The sequence below is a fragment of the Pinus tabuliformis genome, chromosome X (genome assembly GCF_031772625.1).
Source record: "Pinus tabuliformis cultivar Carrire ecotype Pingquan chromosome X, CPIR1, whole genome shotgun sequence".
NCBI classification, from domain to species: Eukaryota; Viridiplantae; Streptophyta; class Pinopsida; order Pinales; family Pinaceae; genus Pinus; species Pinus tabuliformis.
In genome coordinates, this window is record NC_142308.1 from 853015723 (window position 1) to 853040589 (window position 24867).

Below are 24867 nucleotides of genomic sequence, written 5' to 3' on the forward strand. Positions count from 1 at the left end.
TGAATCAACCCCAGGGTCTGAAGGATCAGCACCCGGCAGGGTCCATATGGCGGCCTGTTCTCTGCATGCAAGTCACAGGATCAGGAGGCTGAGGATCAGGGCCGATCCGCTGAAGCTGGTCTCGCAGGTCGAAGTCGCAGTCCCTCAGGTGCAAACGATCCTCCAGATGCTAGAATTCTAAGGAGATGATGAGTCGAGGATTCAAAGATCGCCTATTCTCTGCATGCAGGATCAGTCCAGAGCCAATTCGCTGGAGCAAGCTCGAGCAGATTTGCAGGGCGCTCAGGCGCAGCCGCAGACCCTCAGGCGCAGAGCAAGTTCCAATCCGATTGCATATAATACTTTAATATTATTTTACTTTAATTATATATATAGATTATTAAAAGTCAAAGGATCAATATGAAAAACCATTATTTTCATTAATGTCATGACATGAGATGCATGTTATTTTTTAACATGAGATGCATATGCATTTTTTAATAATAATAATAATAAAGATTAGAATGGAAAACCAATTTTTTTCAATGCGTGCACATATTTAAATTATAAAACACAATAATAAAAATCAAAATTCTACATCACATATCATATTAAAATATTAGAAAAAAATTTCCTCATCTAAATTCAAAATTCTATATATAAAAGTTACAATAACTTAGGTTGAGTGATTTGGCAAATGTAAGTTCAAATTTCTAAAAATATATTATAATTAACTTGTTAGTGATATTTATAAAATAGTTATAACATTTCTAAATTTATTATATATATATAATTAAAATAATAATAATAATTTTTTTCCAATATTATTATATTTATATATAATTAAAAATAATAATAAAAAACCATTCTTTTCATTAATGTTATGACATGAGATGCATGCGCATTTTTTAATAATAATAATGAAGTTCTGGAAAACCAAATCTTTTCAATACATGCGCATTTTTTAATAATATGATTGATATTAGTATTATTAAAAGGGAACACTGGTGCAAATCTTTTACTTTATTATATATAAAATATTAAAAACAATTAACCTCATTGAGATATTAAAACATAATAAAGATTAATAAAGATATTAAAATTGAAAACTTTTTTCCATTAATGTTATGACATTAGGTGCATGCATTTCTACGTTACCCATACGTGAAGTGCATTTTTATTGCCCCAAGATTTTTGTCAATACGTTTTTAAAAGGTGTATTTTTTGCATGCATTTCTACGTTACCCATACGTGAAGTGCATTTTTTAATAATATGTTTAATTTTTTATTGCCCCAAAATTTTTGTCAATACGTTTTTAAAAGGTGTATTACAAAAAAAACACTTGCAAAAATGCAAAATGTTGATTATATTAGAGAAACTAAAGATTAGTTTTAATACTATTCTTTTTTGTAATCTAGTTAATATATTTTTAATTTCCATAAAATATATTATATTGATAGCTTATTTTATATTTGCAGTGTATATTTCAAAACATAGAATAGTTAGACTATATTTTTTTAAAGTATAATATTAAATTTATTTTATTAAAAATAGTTTATGATTATAATGATAAGCTTAAAATGTAAGAGTTTAATTAGAATCTCTTAATATTTTATTTCTATGCTAAAAGGAAGTCAAGAAACATATTCTCAGATCACCATACTTTTGCAGAGTTAAAAGGTCAAGAAAGTTGGTAGTGTGACAAATATTTTGAAAATTAGATTGAATGTGACTATAAGTTGAACAATCTAAGAGAAAGTGTTTTTTAGCTTCAACCCTCTTAGAATTGCAAATGTAAGAAACTCTTTTATCCCATGGCATTTTGGGAATTGACCAACGCCCAACTTCACTATGAAGATCATGAGAATTAGTTTTAATCTTGACAATGCAATTATGATTGATCACCTCCTTATAACATCGTAGTTTCTTTTTCCTTTTCCCATCCAACTCTTTATTTCTCCATATTTTCTCCTTAAATTTGGAAGTAACAATATTTTTAATATTATTTGGATTATGCAAGATGATCTCTTCCTTTATTCTTTTTCCTTTTCCCATCCAACTCTTTATTTCTCCATAATTTCTCCTTAAATTTGGAAGTAACAATATTTTTAATATTATTTAGATTATGCAAGATGATCTCTTCCTTTATTCCCCAGTAATCTAGCCAAGACTTGGTATCCTTATGCCATCCTAGAGTTAGAAGTAATTTTAGGAAAGCTTTTGGCATCCATTTTGTATAATTTCTTCTTATACATAAGATACGTAGTCATAGTCATGCTTTCAATGAGCGAGATGCTTTCTTCAATCACGAGGATAAGGTAGGGAGTTTTTCCTTTAATATTGAGGTTGTAGGTTATAAATTGATTTTGGATATGTTCAATCTTCCTCCATGAACGTCTGAATATACTACTACCTCAAACCTCACATCCATATAAAATAGCAAGAGTGACAAAAGTCTTAAAGAGGAGTTTTAATTTTTATTTATGTCGATTTACAATTCCATTTATCCTTTTCTTAATGCTATAATTCCAATTGAGCTTCTCAAGAAACTTTGTCCAAGGATATGAAAGTTATTTTGTTTTAAAGTAAATAAAAATTGTTTTTTATTAGTTAAGAGTTCATTTTTTTTAAATATAAAGAAATAGGTTAACAGTTTAAGATGGACGGTTATTTGGTACAATAAAGATTTGCCTCCATTAAGAAACAAGGACAAATTACTTTAGGTGGCATGATTTTCTTTAAATAATTATAAGAAGTTAACCAACATCCAATGATAGAAGCCAACAATAACTAATAATAACTATCTTGCCAATAATAATTAATAATAACCATCTTGCCAATAATAACTGATAATAACCATCTTGCCAATATTAACCAATAATAACCAATAATAACCATCTTGCCAATATTAACTAATAATAACCATCTTGTTAATAATAACTAATAATAACCATCTCTATTCCTAATTAATAACCAAATTATAATAGGTATTAACACTTAAAGAAAAAATATGAAAACTACACCTGCTAACTCTATAAACTGAACTTGTCTTTGTCTCATTCTTAAATGTCAAAACAATGTTTTGTTAAAAGAAAGTATCATAAACACTAAAAAGGAAAGAAACTAAAAATAAAGACTTAAATAATATAATTAAATAATTGAATATATATATAAACTTTTTATATTAATAAAAAAAAAGTTAAAAGTAACACTAAACAAGTACATTGTTGAAAGTGAGCGTGACCACTCTTTCTCAAAAATTTATGAAATATATAAAATTATTAACAAAAGTTTCCACTATATAGTAATAGTGTATATATTCTATCAACACTATATAATATTAATAAAACTTTGAAATGTATAATTTAACTAATTAACAATTTATTTCATTTCTTAGTCAAATTGCTATGATTCTAGACCACCTATTTTCATGGTTTCAAAGAATTCCCAAATAATCTATTTTTTTCTTATTTTCTTATGCTTTTGCTATGATTCTAGACCACCTACTTTCATGGTTTCAAAGAATTCCCAAATAATTTATTTTTTTCTTATTTTCTTATGCTTTGTAATGTTAGAACTCGTGTTTGGAGGCACTTGAAATTCCATTCTAGCTCAACTATGTGTTCCTTAGAAAGGCACATCCATCTCTTAATTGTGTTATTGTCTCATTCAAGTGATCCAATATCCCCATAATAGATGCATTTAAAGAGGTTTTTTTTGATGTTCATGTTGTTGAATTTTCATTGTCATTGTGCCAAGAGTGTCCTTTTTATCCTTGATCAATTCCTCACACACTTGTAAAACTCTTTTAACATGTTAGTTGTCTCAATGAGAGGACACATACATAAATGAAATAGCACTAAGCACATAGGAAAGTTGGATTACAATTATACTATTTATCTTTGTGATTTTAATATTCCCAAGCTAAAGAGAGCCTAAGTGAGAGTATTTGCCCAAAAACAAACAAGTTCCAATAGAAATCCAACATACCCAAAAATCCAAAGGAGCTTGAAACCAAAAAGAGCTAAAAGTCCAAAGGAGCTTGAAACCGAAATGGGTTAGAAGGAGAGAAAATAGAACTAACCAAAACTCAAAGTCTAAACCAAAAGATAGAAGAAACATGTAAAAGAAAGATTCCAACTTGATACCAAAATTTAGTGTGAGAGAAGGAGGGGAATTAGTAAGTGAAAAATGTGGGAGAGAATTGTTGGCTTCCCCTAAAAACTTCCTATATTTGAAACAATATCCCACCCATGTTGAACAATATTCCTCTTTGGCATTCAATCTATTAAACAAGTATAAATAAATAGAAAACCTCTTTGTATTAATAATTAATTGAAATCCATATTTTATAGTAGTTAATTTTTCTCTCTTTATACAAATTTTAAATAACTATCCATAAATCTCCATCACAACCATGGAAAAAAATTAATAATTTATTTTTATTATTAAACTGTAACCAATTTCAAATTAAAAAAAATATTAAACAAATTCCAAAATATATTGTATCATGTTTAACCCCCTCAAAAATGCCACACCCTGCCACCTCTAAATTTCCTTTTAAGACACCATAAAAAAACAAAATATATGATTGCTTAGCTGATTTCAAGAAAGTAATGCTCGGACAATCGAAGCTGCAAATTTTGATTTGAGAAATTTCCTATGTTGGAGGCCATCGAAGCTGGAGTTGGATTCTTCATTAAAAATATTCTTGAAAGTAGCAATGGCGGCCAGAAAATCGGAGGATAACGTCCGCGGTTAGGTCATGGCAAAATTTTAAAATTTTAAAATAATTAGAAAATACAGGAATAAAGAGGTAGTTACAATCTAATTCTAATAATGAGCAAACTTGTATCAACTGACTGGACGCTAGTTATCTGAGACATAACATACCGAGCAAGTTGAGTGATAACTATATACCAATAAATTTAATAATAAAAACGCCAGAGGAGCCAAAATTGCGAAACCTGTCTGGCCTGTCCAGAAAGAGACAGAGCAAAGAGGAAGTCTGGTAGGCTGGCGAGGATAATGTAAAAGAAGCGGAGAGGAGTTAAAGCCGAAAAGAGTACAAGCAGTACCTCTTAGGGTTGATTGATCTATCTATATCTGCAGGTACATAGAAGGACCACAGACGGTCATGGTGGCAATAAATATATTGTTATCTGCAGGTTGTCTGGAGGGTGTATTCCCATTCCCATTGGCATTCCTGTTGCTTCTGCTATTGACCTCCTTCTGTTCATTTCCTGCAAGACATTCCTCTGCTCATTCAGTCCAATTTGCCTGCACCAAAACCCCGCTGGGATGCGCTAAAAAATAAAACAGTGGAAATTGATGGAATTTTGCTCATCAGTGCCCCAAGATTCCGAGAAATAATTTTGTATTTTTCGAGTTTCCAATGCAAATGGCCAGGGGCGCTGTCGTAGATCTGCAGTCCGTGACGAAGAAGAAGGTCGCTCACTCGAGAAGTTGGGCGCTTCTGGACTCGAATGGCGAGACTCAGACGCTGGATGCTGATAAGTATGCCATCATGCACCGAGTTCGAATCCATGCCAGAGATCTTCGCATTCTTGATCCTCTTCTCTCATACCCATCGACGATTCTGGGCCGAGATCAAGCAATTGTCCTGAATTTAGAGGTCAGTAACCTTGGAGGCTCTTTTTGATTAAATTTTGCAGGTTTTCACGTCCGTGTGTTGAAATAGGATGGGAGCATTCTGAAAGTCGACGTAGACGGATTGAATTTCGACCTGATTTTGTTGTATTTCTTGTCGGTGTATTGAATATTGATATGGTCTGTTGAATTTCGATGTTTGGTTATTTTCTTGCAAGCAGCATATCAAAGCAATCATCACTGCAGAAGAGGTGTGCAAACTTTCCCCCCTTTTTAGACCTGCATAGATTATTTTTAAGTGTTTGATCACTTCTTCTTGAAACCCTTTATTCAGTTCAGGACCAAATTTGGCAACAACAAAAATCAGAACGATATTATCCTGTCTATATTATTTAGTCTATAATCTGTATATCCCGATGATATTATTGGACAAACTGGCAGGTCCTTCTTCGGAATCCCTCCGACGAACATGTTATTCCAATCATGGAAGAGCTGTGTAGGCGATTGCCTAAAGGAAGTGCCACTCAGAGGACAGACCTTTCGGGGGATGGACAAGAGCAACTGAATGAAAGCCACGATGTGGATGCAGGGGATGAAGATGGTGGGTGCATTTTTTGTCTCTTCATCTTTTATTCTTTTCAGCAAGTATGTGCAACGTAGTGCCCACTGGATGTTGTCAATTCCCTTCAGCTATCCCATGCTTTTAAGCATCATGGACATTACGTGGATACTGGGACTGGACAACTTTGTTTTATTTTGCTTTAATTTTTTGAGAAATGACGTTAGCGATACTTGTTGCTTTATCATTGCATATTTTATTTTTGAATCCAAACTCTCAGATACTTCTCATGCTGCAATGCAGAGTCACCCTTTGAGTTTCGTGCCCTTGAGGTGGCTTTAGAGGCTATCTGTAGTTTCCTGGATGCACGCACCACAGAACTGGAAACTGATGCATATCCAGCTTTAGATGAGCTTACATCTAAGGTAAATTTTGTCTAACATATCTCTATGTTTGGTGGTTCTTACAATGCTTTACATCTCGTAGAACATTTTTGTTACTTTTCGTTGCCAATCAGAAAGCAGAGAACCATTTCACCTTGTCCAGGGGTGTCCCTTTGTTTGGAAATTATGACTATCACAAAATTAAGAATTTGTGACTTCTTTTCACCTTAACCTTACACAATAGGAGTTGTTTAATGGCCATAATATTTCTACCATATATTGGATGCAAGATAGCTATGCAGGTTTCTGTTGTCTCTGAAGTTTCTTCTTTCAGAAATACTGTCAATTCAATTTAGAGAAGAAACGAAGCATTATGAATTGCTTCAAATGGCCAAAAATTGTCATCAGGATTTGGGATTAGAAGTACATAAAGCAAGGGACTTTGTCGCTATGGAGAAACAAAAAGGATAATTGAAATAGAAGTGAAACATGTGAAATAAAATAGCTGATGAAAGGTGTACTAATAAACTCCAACCACTAAAATGTCTTTAAAAAAGTCTAAAGAAAACTTATTGCACACCAATGAAAGATCTTCTCATCTCCAGCCACTATAATGTCTTCTGCTGGCCGTTGAAGAGTTTCATCTGATGATGAGAGGGAATGCTCTTCTTGACATTCTCTTTTCAAACTCTACTGCAGAAATTCTCTAGCTTTACAATTACACGATATGTTAAAACCGTGATCTGTTTTCATTTCGCACTGCAAAAATGCAGGTCATGTATACTGTTGAGGTCCGATTATGAGTTGATATTTCTTTGAGCTCTTATTTGAAGAAACTGTTCACAAAATGCAAAATACAAAATAAACTCATCTTACTTGTAAAATGCAAAATACAAAATAAACTCATCTAGCATGTAAAATACAAAATGCAAATAAACTCTATAAAAGCTGGTTATAGGACTCCACAGCTGGGTGAATATGGTAAATGTTTGTTAATATAAATTATAAACTACCTCCGTAGTGTTGGTATCTGTTATTTGTCAAACCCTTAAAAGCTCCTAATGTTCCTTAATGTCTCTCTGATGGTTTCAGATCCCATAGCCTCGTTTCTGGCTAGGCCTGTGCTTAGAGGTTCTTGAATTGTTCATTTAGATTTCCACAAGATGGTAGGACCTTAGTGATTTTTTTACAATTACATAAGATGGTAGCATTTGAGTTATTAATTTGGCTTTGAAATCAGCATACTTAAATATCATATTACAGATCTTGTTAATTGCAGCTGACATTCTATGGACCTGAAATTCATTACAACTTCTATGGATTCTCACAGTCATCAAATTTATTTGTCTTGCATAATGATATTTTAGGGCAGACCAAGTTACAGCTGAGGTTCTGCTGACTGGAAATCGAAAAAGTTTTGTATCATTTCTTTTAACTTTTTGTTCAAACTGAGGCTATTCTTTCTTACATTATTTCTATCATGACCTGCAGATTAGCAGTCGTAACTTGGATCGTGTTCGTAAGTTGAAGAGTGGCATGACAAGGTTAACAGCACGTGTTCAAAAGGTCTTCGCCACTGCATTAATTTATTTGCTTATTTTGTTGTCTTAGACTGTAAATTATGGTAACATAATTGAAGGACAGGGATTACTGTCGTAATTTATCTGTATGATATCATTTGCCAATTACACTAATCCAGATCCATGGTCGATGTCAGTATCTAGTATCTACTATCCATGAGTTGCCAGTTGTAAACTGTTCAAATTTGTTTATGTTATGGCTATTCATATTAAATTGGGATCTTAACTAAAAGAGTTCAAATTACAATATATCCGTAATTAGTGCAGGTAAATAATCACAAAAACCATGAGATCTTATATGTTACAACAACATGACAAATAGTCCAGGTCACATTTAATAATTGCATAGCTGAATGTAAGTCAAAATTGTTCTGGAGTTCTACGAAATACTGAAACTCAGTAGGCTTTTTGTGAATCCCAAATTTGGCATGCTCTTATAGATGCAAACACTTGACAGAGCTTGGGAAATTGATTATCTAAGAAAGATCCTGTCAGGCAATATGTATGGATTTTCAAAACTTGGACAACATGCAGAATGAAGCAATTATCACATTCACACTATGTATCCCTGGTTGTTCTTATGTGCTCTCACCCTCCTCTTCCCCACCCCTGTGCCCCCTGCCCCCCAACCCACTCCCCTACCCTGCAAGTTTGTTTTTTTGTGTGGCGTGATAGGGTCCTGATCCTGCCTTAGAAATTCTATTATATCATGTGTATGTGATACAATTTGTTGGAGGTGACTTTGATACATTCTTTATTCTTCTTATGTGAATCATTTTTATGGGTGGGCGGTAGCAAGTAGTGAAACTTAATATGAGGCTATATTGTTTTAAGAAGACACTGTCAAGCAATATGCACTGAATTTGAAAATGTGGATATACTGAAGTAATAATCAACTTCAAACTAGCAGTTATTGAAATCAAATATGAGGTCAACTTGAAGGTAGTCATCACACTGTCAGGCAATATGCACTGAATTTGAAAATGTGGACATACTGAAGTAATAATCAACTTCAAACTAGCAGCTATTGAAATCAAATATGAGGTCAACTTGAAGGTAGACATCAAAATTTTAGGGATCCATGAATGGTTATAAACTGTTTTCTTTTTAAGGTTTATATCTAAATGGTGAAAGCTGCTACAAGAGGATTAATGATAAGAATTTTATATTTAAATATGATTTGGTCAAGAAGCAAGAAGCATGCAAAGAAATAGACAGACATTTGCATTGCCTAGGAGCATCTGGATATTTATTTTCACTTCTCTGACATATGGAGCCTTCACAACTAGTGTACGTATTATATTGTCCAGTTCAAGAGTTTATACTTTACTCTTCCGAGGACTTAGGCCAGTTTATTGTATGATCTTTTACAATTGGATATATTTTGTAGAATTTGAATTCCTTTTTGCATTCATTAGATTTTCCGCAAGATTATGCTTTAATTGGTTGTAGAAATGGTCGTACCATGCTTTCTTTTATTGGTGAAGACATTAACTATGATGTGTTGTTATGGTAGGTAAGGGATGAACTCGAACAGCTTTTGGATGATGATGATGACATGGCTGACCTTTACTTATCAAGGAAGTTAGCTGGGGCATCTTCGCCAGTTGGTGGGTCTGTTGCTCCCAATTGGGCTCCAGCCTCTCCTACAATAGGTTCAAGGATTGGGCGAGCTAGCAGGGCAAGTGCTGCAACAACTCACGGGAATGAGAATGATGTTGAGGAATTGGAAATGTTATTGGAGGTTTTACTTTAATGTTTCACTCAACATTTCTCTCTGGTTATTTCTCTTTGCGATTTTAGGGCATTACATATCTTTTTTATAATGTCTAATAATTTAATTCTAACATGCAACTCTACTTTTGTAGGCTTATTTCATGCAAGTTGATGGTACACTGAACAAGCTGACCACGGTTAAGTATATATATTTTTAGCTTTCAAACTCTTATACAGCTATTTATGCTGAGTAGAATACAATTGCATCCCTTGAAAGTATACTGATAATTTATTGAATTAAGAAATCTCTTAAAATTGCTATCTGTAGCATGGTGACCTTACAAAAAAGTTATTTTGAATAATAATGAAATGTGTCAAGAAAATTTTCGTTATTTTCCATTGTGAGGTGCCACTTATCTTTTGGGTACACATACTCACCAAGTGTATTATAATTTTTAAACTAAATTTTAAGAGATTTCATGATGGGGAATGCTACCAAACACGGGAAACATATGCTTCATCCAAATGTTGGCCAAATCTTGACCAAATTGGAAGATATTGCTTGTTAATGTGCACATTTCCAACTCAAATGGAAATGCTTGGACATCTATTTTAATGAGGGTGAGTGATTGGGTGTTGTCGCATGTGCTAAGGAGCATCTACACTTAGCGATGTCACCAAAAGTGTTACAAGAGGATTGATCAAAAACACTCTTTTCCCTTGGAAAGTAATAAGTATATCCCCGGGAACTCTTGGGCACTTCCCCTCATTTGGAGAATGATACCCAATGTAAAGTGGGTGGTGCAGACTATCATAGACTAACCTGATAGGGACGTTGAGTGAGGTCCATGTACACAGAAGCAGCTAGCTTGGGGACTTAACCCTGAGACCTCCTGCATGCTATTAAGAACACTCAACCACTTGCTAGCCCATGGGGCTATGTTGACATTGGCAAGTAGAACTTTGCTCAGGAGTCAGGAGTCCAAACCTCAAAAATACAATGCTAAACTGTAAAATGCATGCAAGGAACAAACATAGAACAACATTCACTTAAGAAAATAGGAATGGCTGGAAAATCACTTTGTTTGCTGAAGAGCTAGAAATTACAATGGCATGTAGAACATGTAGCTTCCATTGTTGTCATACTACAAAATAAGCGTTCATTTTTACATATTTGATGTCTGAAGCATAACTAATGGTACAATCAATATACGAGCTACAAAAGCACTCAAGTAGGAGCCAATTCAAGGCGTGGAAAGGCAAAGTCATTATATGTTGTGCATTTCCCACAGGTTGGATGGAGGTGTGCAAATATTAAAAGCTTATCCAAAGATGCTTGGCAGTGGTTTTGGCATGTTAGGATCCACACGGTCACTGCTTTTGTTGAATTAGCTTGTTGTTGTAATAGCACTCAACAGGTTTCCTTGGCATTTGACTTTTAAACTGATTCATTGTTGGACACACTTGATATTTGTGTACACCAACTCACATTCACACATATATATGAATGTTTAGTGGAAGGCCATACCACATACGTTTTTATATTGAAATGTTTGGCCCAAAAATGTGTCTAGTTATACACACAGGCCGCACATGGGAAACATGTTTTGTATGCTTGAAACACAGTCTTACTCCACTTTTCAATCTTCATGTTGTGAGCATGAAGATTGAAATTGTTGGAAAATCAGAAGGGTAGAAATATTTTCTTATGATGATAATTACTTGTGATGTTCTTGTGTTCTTATTAACTTTCTTATGTTCTTTTATCTTTGTTCATCAAGCAATTATCAAATACAAAACATGAAGATTAGGGACACCAGATGTAGGCGGACAACCAGGGCAAAATCCCAATCTAGGGGAAAACCTAGTCAAGAACTCTTCTTTCGGTAGATTCATATGACAATGAGACAACCAAGACCCTAGACCAACAAACCTTCCTCCTTCACCAAGTCAGCCCTTCCTTCTTGTAAGTGTCAGCCCTTCAAAGTGTAGCTTCAATCCAAAACTTTGACTTTGATGCAGTTTCACAACTTTGACCTTGATGTAGCAACTTCACATCTTCGACCTTGATGCAGCAAATTTAGCCTAGCAACATCCAGAAACTTCAATCTAGCTAACTGCAACTATAGCAGAATTTTCGACCCCCAGCTTTAGAACTTCGTTCCTGCAATATAGAGAGAATTTTAGTCCCAGCTTCAGCTCAATAACTTCGCATGTGTGAGAGAAGGTAACCCAAAAACTTGAATTCCTTTTTCCAGCTTCTTCCCATCTTGTCCAACAACTTCACGCCTTTTATTGCAACCAGTTTACTGTACTTTTTACTGCAATTGAACTTGATGAGAGTGTTCCAAATGAAGTCGAGTTGCTCCAATATATAGGCTTCTAGTGAGGTGGAATTACCTTGTTTGAAGCCGACTTGATCTTCTTGAGGCCGGCATGGTGGAGGAGGCCTAAATGACTTATTTGACTCAATAACAATTCTTTTTACATGATACAAAAGCCCAAGAAGGGTCTCATAAAATGGATAGTGACTTTGATGATTCAATATAAAACCTAGAAGTCCTCAATGGAGACTTTGACCCTTCTGGTGAGGTGGAATTACCTTGTTTGAGGCCGACTTGATCTTCTTGAGGCCGGCTTGGTGGAGGAGGCCTAAATGACTTATTTGACTCAATAACAATTCTTTTTACATGATACAAAAGCCCAAGAAGGGTCTCATAAAATGGATAGTGACTTTGATGATTCAATATAAAACCTAGAAGTCCTCAATGGAGACTTTGACCTATAAAATGATGACCCAACCATGAAACCCATGTTTTATTAAGTCATAATAATAATAATAATAATTTATTTTTCTTTCTTTTGATAAATACATTTCATTATGGCTCAAGTACAATTATGAAGACCAAATATAGTTACATTATTCAACACTCCCTCTTAACTAAGGAGGTATTCATAATTACATATATCTATAGATGATCTGAATTGGATCCATGAAGAAGAGTTATCAGAGAACCATGACTGTATTAGGTCGGGATAGGCTTTAAAGAATTAAGAGCAGCGATCAGAAACACCTCTAAACAGTGGCAGTTAGCATCCAGCGTGGAACGACAAGGACCTCGGTCAAAGTGTGTTCACTGAGGCCCATGGAGACTGCGCAGGAGGCGAAACTAGCCCCTAGGAACCCGGATCGGGAAAATGAGGCAATTTTTGATGTGAGATTAGCGTGCATCGTTGGGCAAAACCCCTCGAGAAGGAGAAGCCCCGAGCGCTCGGTCGCATGGGAGCCGGGAAAACCATGGGGAAAAGGCTAAAGGCTAAGGCAGGACGGTGCTCCGAAAATCGGCGATATTTATCGGGTCACCCTTGGGTGGTAAGCAGATTTGGCGAAAATGGAGCGATTTCACTCAGCGCCCGACGCGTGGCAACCGGAGGAGAGAGAAAACCTCCGCTCATCGTGCACTAACAGTCGCGCATGTCAACTGCGCGAAATGTGCGAATGGCGTCGGATCTGGAGGCCCCAGATCTGACAGCTGAGATCGCGCCCGATGGGGAAACCGAAATTGACAGGGGGATAAGCCACGATCTATAAGAATTTGAGGTCCGATTTGATCGCCAAGGTGGCAGAGGACTCATTCCACGACGTAACTGAAAAACTGAACCGACGAAGCAAGTTGGTGCAGTTGGCAGGAGGACAAGTGGCCACTCCCTGTGAGCCTGATGATGACACCGAAACAAGGAACTCCAAGCGAAGTTGCAGCAGGCGATCTGACGGGAGTGGAAGGGGAATCGAATAGCCATGAGCTTGAATGGCTTTAAAGCCATGAATAGACAAAGCAGAAGACACTGAAGAAAGAAGACAGAAGACAGAGAAAACGAACAAAGATAGTGAAGCAAAAAGCAGAAAGAAGACAGAGGGCCGAGCTGACCAAAGGCAGTGTCGAGCACCAGAGAGCTTGAGATATTCAAGCCATCCCGGAGGGGATCTGTCAGGATTGAGCACCACTCTGGGCTCCTTTCATTAAAGACCAGAGAGGTCAAAAAGCTGGTGAGGAAAAGAGTCTGTGCACTCTAGTGGCTTGGGGAATCTAAGAACTACCCTGCCAAGGTAATTCTTCTCAAGAGACTCATATTGAGTTCCTTCATTGTAATTCTCTGCTTTTAAGACACAATAAAAGAGGGCCACCATTGAGAGCTGGACCGGAGATGTAGCCCTAGAGGATAGGGTGAACTCCTTATTAAATTCTTGTGTTCCTATATTTGCTTACTGTATTTCTCTGCTGTTTTCCATTTCAAGTGTTTGTGTATTTGCAATCTGATCGATCCTTTGCCTAAATAACATAGACACACACACACCAACACATGAGTCTGTAATACCTTCATTTAATAAATCTTTAACTGAGATCACTCATAGGGTGATTTTCAGATCAAGTGGTATCAGAGCTCAAGGCTGTAAAGGTTAGACAAGCTTGTGTTGGTTTAGCTGTTGAATGCTCACTAGATCAAAGCTCAAATTAGGAGAAGGAGAGTTGGTCGAAACTAATCATGAAATTGGGTGAGTCTATCCTCGGAAGACAATGTCAGAGGAAGGTTCTGTGGGACCAAACCCTCAATTCATAGAGAGTTTCCTAGCCATAAAGTCCATGGTAGAAGAAATGTATAGGGACTTTAGAAAGCATAAGGATGAAGACTCATCAAGTTCTAAACAAGACAAAGAAGAAGATGAGTCTCACTTCCATGACCACTCTAAAGGAAAAGGGAAAGAGGAAAGCTTTCTCACACCTCCTAATAGCCCCGTGCATAACAATAAGACATCTTTAATCAAGCTAGATTTTAAATTTGATTTGCTTATATATGATGGAGAGTTAAATGCAGAAAAGTTGGACAACTGGATTAGACAAATTGATGTTTATTGCAGAGTTCAGAACATCGACTCAGACAAGAGCAAGATTCAGCTGGCAAGCCTATGACTAGGAGGCATTGCCTTGGTTTGGTGGGAAGGCAGGACCCAAGCTGATATGAAAAGACATGGTAAGACTATCTCTGTCTGAAATGAGTTTGTTTCTGCAATCAAAAAGCAGTTCTATCCATTGGCCTACATGCAACAAGCCATGATGAGTTGGCAAACTCTTCGGCAGCTGAAAGGGAAAGTGTGCAAGGGTACACTCAAGAATTTAGAAAGAGAGCATTGATTCTAGGAATCTCATTAGACTCACCGGAGACTTTGTTGAAGTACATTGGTGGTCTACACAACTACATGAGGCATACCATCCTCATGTTTAATCCCACTAGTATAGACGAGGTATCTGTACAAGCTACTCATTTAGAAGCTAGAGGAAAGAATGGAAATCCAGAAGTTGGGGGACCATCCCAACCTACTGCAAGCAAGAGCAAGGAGAAAAGAAAGAAGAAGTGGAAAGCAAGGAAGGCTAACACTGCACAGAAGAGCAAAGCTTCATGCACTCACTATAAAAAGGATGGGCATGATGATGAGCACTGTTGGATTCTGCATCTAGAGCTGAGGCCTAAGAAGTTCGAGGGCAAGAAGAAGAAGATTGATGTAGCTATTTAAAAAGATTTGGGGTCAGACTCAGGAAATGAAACAACTATTGTAGCACAGGTATGAAAGGTAAGAATTCTGAAGCATCTACTAGTAATTCTGCTCAATTTGTTATTGATGAAGAAAATGAGAGAAAAAGACATGAGCTTTTCCATATTCGTGTTGTTTTCAAACATCAAAAGATTGATACTTTGTTTGATAGTGGCTCACAAGTAAATTTAATTTTTGAAGCAATTGTAAAGAAATTGGGATTAGCAACTACACCTCACAAGAAACCATACCCATTAGAATGGTTGAATGATAAAGCACAACTACAAGTGACTAGACAGTGCAAACTCAAGTTTTCTTTTGGGCCAGCATTTGTAGATGAGGTGAAGTAAGACATAATTCCTTTGGATATATGTGGAATTGTTTTAGGAAGTCTTTACTTGTATGATAGAAAGGCTATTTTCTATAGAGCTGAGAACAAGTATCTACTTGTTAAAGATGGAATCAAATACTTTGTAAGAGCTTATAAGCTCAACAATAATTATACTCTCATAAACTCAGGGTAGATGAAAAGAATGATAAATTTATGCAAACAATTCTTATTGATGGTTGTAAAGGAAAAGAAATCTGATAAAACCAATATATTTGAGGGTTGTAATGCTAAACAGTAAGCTGATATAGAAAATGTTGTTTTAGAGTATGATATCTTGTTTCAAGAACCTAAAGGTCTGCCACCCAAAAAGGAAATAATACATGATATTATTTTGCAGCAAGATGTTCCATTGCCTAACATTGGAATGTACAGGTTGTCATCTTTAGAGAATGCTGAAATCAAGAAGTAGGTGCAGGAGTTGCTCAAGAAGGGGTTCATCAGGCCTAACACATCACCATGTGGGTCACCAATCGTTTTGGTGAGAAAGAAAGATGGCTCGTGGAGAATGTGCATTGACTACCGAGCACTGAATAAGATAACAATAAAAAATCGTTATCCCCTTCCTCGCATAGATGATCTTTTAGATCAATTGAAGGAAGTTGTTTATTTTACCAAGCTAGACTTGCATAGTGGATACCATCAGGGCAGAGTTGCAGAACAAGATGCATGGAAGACTGCTTTCAAAACAAAGCAGGGATTGTATGAGTGTCTGGTTATGCCTTTTGGCTTAACTAATGCTCCTGCTACTTTCATGAGATTAATGAATGATGTGCTCAGGCCTTTTCTTGATGATTTTGTTATTGTGTATCTGGATGACATTCTGATTTTTAGTAAAACGCGGGAAGAACACTTGAAGCATGTTAAGCAGACATTAGATGTTTTGAAAAGAGAAAAACTTCATGTTAAACTCTCAAAATGTGAATTTGGCAAAACATCTTTGAATTATTTGGGTCATATAGTAAGGGGTGGTGAATTGAAAATAGATCCCTCTAAAGTGGTAGTCATTGTAAACTGGCCTAAACCCAAGTCTGCAACAGAAGTGATAAGCTTCTTAGGAGCAACACAATATTGGAGGAAGTTCATTTCTAACTTTTCCTCAATTGCAACTCCCTTACATGTTTTAACAAGATTGAACAAGGTATTTCAGTGGGGAGGCAAATATCAGAAAGCCTTCGACACCTTGAAAGAAAAGATTAGTACAGCACCTGTACTAGCATTGCCTGATCTGCAAAGACCATTTGAGATCCAAACAGATGCTAGTGACTATGCCATGGGAGCAATGTTGACACAACACGATAAATCCATATGTTATCATTCTGAGACTTTTAATCCTGCAGTAGTTAACTATCCTACATATGATAAAGAATTGTATGCATTAGTTCAGAGTGTGAAAAAGTGGAAACATTACTTAATGGGCAAAGAGAAAATAATACATACTGATCATCAACCACTTCAATATCTACACTCCCAAACTAAGTTGCAGCAATCAAGACATTACAGATGGATGGGTTTTCTACAACAGTTTCATTTAGTCATCAGATATAAAAAGGGCATACATAATAAAGTTGCAGACATGTTATCTAGACCCATTATAAATGCATCTACTTTACTTAAGCATAATTCTGTGCTACATGAAAGCTACATTGAACAATATGCTCAAGATATAGACTCAAAGATGTATATGCGACTTTGAGTCAAGGCAAAAGAGTAGAAGAATTGGATTATCATGTAAAGGACCGACTCTTATATCGTTGTGGGAAACTCTGCATTCCACAAACTGAGAGAGTAAAGATAATTAGAGAAGCACACACTTCTCTGATTTCTGTTCACTTTGGGGTAAGTAAAACTGTTGCACAGTTGCAAAGATTTTGTTATTGGCAAAAAATGAATGAGACAGTTTCTAGATATGTAAGAGGGTGTACTATGTGTGCTAAAAGCAAGCCCAGCAACAAAAAACTAGGCTTGTACACTCCACTACCAGTTCCTTCTCACCCTTGGGAAAGTGTTTCCATGGATCTTGTTGGAGGACTGCCTAAATCTAGAAAAGGTCATGATTATCTATATGTTGTTGTGGATAGGTTCAGCAAAATGTGTATTTTGATACCTTGTAATAAACAGATTACAACTGAACAAACTGCAAAACTGTTCTTTGAACATGTATGGGTTCATTTTGGATTACCCACTCCCATTGTATCTGATCGAGACCCCTGATTTGTGGGGAAGTTTTGGTCAAGTCTGTGGGAACTAATGGACACCAAACTAAAGAAAAGCACAATTTTTCATCCATAAACTGATGGCCAGACAGAAGTAGTTAACAGGACAGTGATCTAGTTACTCAGAGGATATTGCAACAAACATCCAAAGCTTTGGGATGAACATTTGTGTTATGTGCAACATGCTTACAATAGAGCAAAACATTCTTTTACACAGAGATCTCCTTTTGAGACCTGTTTTGGTTTCACACCAAGGTCTCCTTTGGATTTTGTCTTTGGTAAAGATACCACAGTTGAGGGACACAGTGATGTGGATAGGGCAACTAGGTTCATTGAACAAATCCAGGAGATCCACCAGGCAGTACAGGAACAACTGGAAAAGAGCCAAGCCAAATACAAGGCTGGGCATGACAAGCATCGGATGGATCATATTTTTCAAGTTGGTGACCAGGTCTGGCTGTATATCAGCAAGGACATGATCCAAGGTGAAGGTAAGAAGCTAAACCTATCAGGTATGGACTTTTTAGGATACTTGAGAAGATTGGTGAAAATGCTTTTCGCCTTGATCTACCAACTTACATGCACATTTACTCAGTCGTAAATGCAGATTGCTTGAGATTGTTTGAACCTTCAATGATTGAGGATCCTGAAGAGCAAAGTCAATTGCCTTCTATTGATGACTTGCTACTTGAATATCTTAACGAATTACATGAAGACACAGTGCTGGACAGGAAGGTGAGGACGACGCGTAGGGGAGATGTTGAGTATCTCAGGATTGGACTCAAGGGTTCAAAGCCGAGCAGTGCAAAGTGGATTGAGATTGGACAAGTGAGACAACAGTACCCTCACTTAGTCGATGCTTGAAAACCAACTTTTGGTGGTCCAAAAGCTTTTCAGTGGGAAGGCCGTGATCCGAATTGGATCCATGAAGAAGAGTTATCAGAGAACCATGACTGTATCAGGTCAGGACAGGCTTCAAAGAATTAAGAGCAATGATCAGAAACACCTCTAAACAATGGCAGTTAGCAGCCAGCGTGGAACGACGAGGACCTCGGTCAAAGCGCGCTGACCGATGCCCATGAAGACTGTGCAGGAGGCGAAACTAGCCCCTGGGAAGCCCGGATGGGCAAAAGGAGGCAGTTTTTGATGCGCGATTAGCATGCATCGCTGGGAAAAATCCCTCGAGAAGGAGAAGCCTTGAGCGCTCAGTCGCATGGGAGCCGGGAAAATCGTGGGGAAAAGGCTAAAGGTGAAAGCGGGACCCGCGCTTTGAAAACCGATGGTATTTATCGAGGGTACCCTTGGGCGGTAAGTAGATTTGGCGAAAATGGAGCGATTCCACTCAACGCCCGACACGTGGCAAGCGGAGGAGAGAGAAAACCACTGCTCATCGTGCACTAACAGTCAAGCAAGTCAACCGCGCGAAATGTGCGAATGGCGTCGGATCTAGAGGCCCCAGATCTGACGGCTGAGATCGCGCCCGATGGGGAAACCGGAATTGACAGGGGGATAAGCCGCGATCTATAAGAATTTGAGGTCCGATTTGACTGCCAAGGTGGCAGAGGACTCATTCCACGATGTAACTGAAAAACTAAACCGACGAAGCAAGTTGGCGCAGTTGGCAGGAGGACAAGTGGCCACTCCCTGTGAGCCTGATGATGACGCCGAAACAGGGAACTCCAAGCGAAGCTGCAGCAGGCGATCCGATGGAAGTGGAAGGGGAATCGAACAACCATGAGCTCGAATGGCTTTAAAGCCATGAACAGACAAAGCAGAAGACACCGAAGAAAGAAGACAGAAGACAGAGAAAACGAAGAAAGACAGTGAAGCAAAAAGCAGAAAGAAGACAGAGGGCTGAGCTAACCAAAGGCAGCGTCGAGCACTAGAGAGCTTGAGAGATTCAAGCCATCCCAGAGGGGATTTGTCAGGATTGAGCACCACACTAGGCTTCTTCCATTAAAGACCAGAGAGGTCAAAATGCTGGTGAGGAAAAGAGTCTGTGCACTTTAGTGGCTTGGGGAATCCAAAAACCACCCTGCCAAGCAAATTCTGCTCAGGAGACTCATATTGAGCTCCTTCATTGTAATTCTTTGCTTTTAAGACACAATAAAAGAAGGCCACCACTGAGAGCTAGACTGGAGATGTAGCCCTGGAGGATAGGGTGAACTCCTTATTAAATTCTTGTGTTCCTATATTTGCTTACTGTATTTCTTTGCTGTTTTCCATTTCAAGTGTCTGTGTATTTGCAATCTGATCGATCCGTTGCCTAAATAACATAGACACACACACACACACACACCAGCACATGAGTCTGTAATACCTTCATTTAATAAATCTTTAACTGAGATCACTCACAGGGTGATTTTCAGATCAATAGGGGTACATGGAAGATCTCAAAATGAACTACGAAGAGCTTAGGCACTCACAGTGCCACAGACTAGATTCTTGACCAGGGCAATCTATTTGGGTGGGACTAAGATGGATTAAAGCTTTCAACCACACTAGGTACCTTCAGGCTTACTTGCTAACCATCAACCTAGGGAACTAGGTACGTAATGCAAGGTCAGAGCTCTATGACCAACGCCACCCTCCCTACTTCGGGAACTAGACATCAACACACAGGCTGATTAGATGTCCTCCTAGGCAATGTATATTACACATAAAGCCTTAACACTCTCGATTATTCAAATCGGTAACAAATCTCTCTCGATCAAACATATTGGTAACATCAAGCATATAAAACATGCTTCCAAAACTCTGAGAGATTTACATGTACAAACACAACTCCAATCAGTAACAACCTTTACCATCGAGGTCTTCAAACATCTTGATGTTGCTTCACAATTTATCACAGTAGGACTTAGAGGCTTCCCAAACAAATCTTGACAGAAGTTTCCTCAATCATACAACTTCCTTTCCTACTTCACATGCAACAACATATTCTACAACCGGATCTTGCTTTCCTTCTTTCAACAACACCTCAATATACATTCTCCAATTTCTTCTTCAAGGTATCCATCATGACTATAATATGCCCTCCCTCTCAACTTGGGAGATATACCCTTTCTTTTATCTAGGCTCCCTCTTAACTTAGGGAGATCAACTACTTTCTATGACATCGGAGAATCTTTTATGGCTTCCATCCTTCTTATTAGAGTCATCTTGATCATCATCATTCATATAACTTCCTTCATCATGCTTGCCAATCAAGTCAACTTTTCTTACGAATATCTTCAACATCTTGAAGATTATGTACCTGCACAACTTAGACAACAAGTACAACCAAATACATATAGAAGCATGAAGTTAACTATATCAAAATCATACAATAATGGAGACTTTAGACATCAAATACCTGAACTTAGTTAGGTTCATAATCAACAAGAGACACATACTTTTATACTTCAATTTCTTGCTCGGGTTTTGTTACAAACCCTAGATCACATTAGTAACTTAATCAAGATATTAGTCTCATTATATCTAGGGCCTCAATATTTCTTTTAGAGATATGACAGACTGTACTATAATATATTGCAAACCATAGAAGCAATTCAAACAAGTATAGTTCTACAATGCATCCAACAACTTTAGAATTCATATGTTAGACTTCTACTAGGATTTAATGCAAACCCTAGATTCCATCTTTGAGACACTAAGCCTTAGATGTCATCAATCATAGCACAATCTAAGGTTTCAACAATATGATCAACTTCTACTAGGGTTTGTTGTAAACCCTAGATTTTATCATCATAATGGAAACAATATCACCATATCCTAGAATATCAAACTTCTACTAGGGCTTAGTTACAAACCCTAGAACTATGAGCATCAACAAGTAGGTTAGCACATATACATATCTAGGATTTCATAATCATGCATAAGCATATCACAACAATATCTATTAGGTAAACCCAAAACACAAATATCAATAAAATTTAGACATATAACAAACTTGATCAGGCTAGGGTTTTGATCGAACAGAAAAACATTCACCTAGGGTTTCGTTCCTAGAAGCTTACTCTAGATATATAAGGGTTTTACGCATAACCCTAATTTACCAAAACCTTTAAAAGTCTAGGATTTTAATAGACATTATCATCCAACCCTAAAGGACTAGGGTTTCCATAACAATACCAAAACCCCAAACATGACATTACCATCAAAACCCCAAACATCAAAAGAATAATATTTTCTAGATTTCATCAATAACCCTAAGTAGATTAGGAATTTCACATTAGCATAGACATACCCTTAGGTTAGTGTTTTACAAAGAACCTTTTTAGGGTTCCACAACATGATGAATGATTTTAACGAGGGTAGGTTCAATGTAATGATTAATCACCCAAATAAGAATCTTTATGATTCAAAGGTCCTAGACATAACGATGTTAGTAATGTGGAACAAATTATTAAAAGCAATGAATATACCTTTATCATGAAGCTTATGGTCTAAGACATATCTTTGTTTTCTTGACAAACCTTGTAGGACTTCAATTCTTGAAGAACTTCTCTTGCAATAGAATTTCTGCTTTGTGAGGTCTCATCCACAACCCTTGAGCATATCAGCAAACTTTCCTAAACAAGGAAAATATAAAAGAAATGTTATTAGCATAATACAATCACATCTAGATAAGAAGGGAAACCAAATATAAAAAGATAATACAAGGATTAAGATACTTATCTTTGGAAAAATGGTGAGGGCTCCCTCTTAATCCAATCTCTAGGGATACCTATAACTTTATCAAAACAATTCAAAAATGTTTTTCCAACACTTGTTACATTTTTCAACAGAAATGTGGAGTAAGATCCAACCATCATTTTTGTAGGGTTTTTTTTTGTGATCCAAAACATCCAAGGAATAGGGCCTCCCTGCTTAACCCTAATAGTTCTTGGATCATAGTAGGAAGATTCGGCTCTATTGGCCTTTGCTGTACATAAATTTAGCAACATTATGAAATTCGATGAATTATCCATACGTTAGGGATATGGTATGGTCAGTGTTCTTTCGATTGTCTTTGAAAATATACCTCTTGTATTTGATGCCTGTTGACCAATAAACCCATATTGGATCTGTACAGGCTTATTTCATTACATGTTTTTCTGTACTGATTATAATTCTAATTAGTAGTTGTATTCCATTTTTTCCTACTGAATGGACTTCTAATTCATAGTCAGATTCATATTCAAATCTTCTTACTATGCTTTGGATGTCCCTAATTTTCTAGGGGCTATGGATATGGCCAGTCAATCTTCTCATAAAATCACTGCACTTTGCAATAATGATATTTTGGGATTGTCTCAAATTCCCTTTAAAGATTGAAAGAAAGACTTGACAAAGAGTACCATTGTCTAGATTTCTTAACAGTGATTTGAAAATAGGGATGCAATTTACTGTTTGCATTCTGGACTAAAACTTGTCTGCCCGTTTGTTCATTATCTAGCCAATATGATAAATGTCAACATTTGAAGCATACAATTTGGCTAGGTCATGCCTGAAATGCATTCCTTACAGGTGGTGTTTCGAAGATGGATGGTGTTGTATATTATGATTATCATGCTCTTAGGCTTTGGATTAGGACTGATCTCAAGTAACTGTTCACTGGGTGGCTGTTTAGATACCTTGTCACTCTTTCCCACTGGTTGCTTATCTGTCTCTTTTTCACTGAACATGTCTATCCTTTGGTATTGCATGCATAATTATCTCTTGTTCACTAAAAATTGGATCTTCGATTTGTAGCTCTTCATTCATTAAGTTTCATTTTGTTTCTTTGTTTATTAGAATTTTTTTCACCAGTGGCAGCTCATGTTTTTAAATGAAATTGTGTGTGTTTTCTCATGGATTTATTTATTTGTTTTCTTGACTCTTTGGATGTAAAGCTTTGAAGAGCAGGAAAGTGTTAGAGCTAGGCTGTAACAAATGAGAGGACTGATCAATGAACAGGTTTTGTTCCTAGTGATTGCCAACATGACTTCAATTCACAGATCTGTAAGATTAAAACCTCAAACTTGCATATGGAGAGTCGAGACATATGGCCTCAAATTTTCTAACAAGACAGCCCTCCCATAAACTCAAAACACAGGAAACAGACATAAATATAGCACATTTATATCGGTGTAATGCATCTACAATGTACCTATTTGAATTTTTTTCATTATTATCTGACAATGAAATGGTTCCTCTGTGATTTCCAGCTTCGAGAATATATAGATGACACAGAAGACTACATCAATATTCAGGTACTGTTTTTTTGCTGACAATTTTGTATAGATGTTAATGAACATATTTGTTCTACATGTGTATTTCATATAGTTTAAAAGGATAGCTTGTGACCATTGCTCTCTGAATCTGCTATTTCAGCTTGACAATCATCGTAATCAACTTATTCAGGTGGTATTCTGTTCCCAAGCTCTTGATGTAAAAAATATTTACTACTTTATCTTATTAGCAGAAAGGATCATGCTATAAGACCCACACTGTCATTTCCCTTGTTATAATTTCTTTCATTTTCTAATTTCTTTGTTAAATGGCATGGGTATGTCCAATTTGTGAAAATTTCAAGCGCTGGGTGACTAATGTCCTTATTATTTCAATCAGACAAGTAGATTGCTGAATTTAGTTGATGCAGAAATTAAATTTCAGTCCATAGCATCCATCACACAATTAAATAGTGGAAGCATAAAAATTAATTTCACATACAAAGGTAATTACTCCAAATTAGCAACTTTAGCAAGAACATAATTACTTTTGAAAATGTCATGAACTACTTCTTGCACTTGGCATTGAACCTTAGCTGAAGATTTTGTTTGAACCATAATCCTCAACACTCCCAATTAGCAAGGAAGGAA

At 36.6% G+C, this 24867-nt stretch overlaps 1 protein-coding gene across 1 annotated transcript in view; it reads left to right on the top strand.

Moving 5' to 3' along the window:
• The first annotated feature begins 4846 nt into the window (after nt 1–4846).
• The window catches only part of MGT9 (magnesium transporter 9), a 61968-nt gene continuing 41947 nt past the window's right edge, over nt 4847–24867 (top strand). The window contains exons 1-9 of the mRNA XM_089447766.1: nt 4847–5615; nt 5812–5841; nt 6032–6191; nt 6453–6574; nt 8024–8098; nt 9629–9856; nt 9981–10025; nt 24214–24258; nt 24380–24409. Of these exons, the coding sequence (XP_089303892.1) occupies nt 5376–5615; nt 5812–5841; nt 6032–6191; nt 6453–6574; nt 8024–8098; nt 9629–9856; nt 9981–10025; nt 24214–24258; nt 24380–24409 (975 nt within the window). The 5' untranslated portion in view covers nt 4847–5375. The remainder of the gene's footprint in view (nt 5616–5811; nt 5842–6031; nt 6192–6452; nt 6575–8023; nt 8099–9628; nt 9857–9980; nt 10026–24213; nt 24259–24379; nt 24410–24867) is intronic.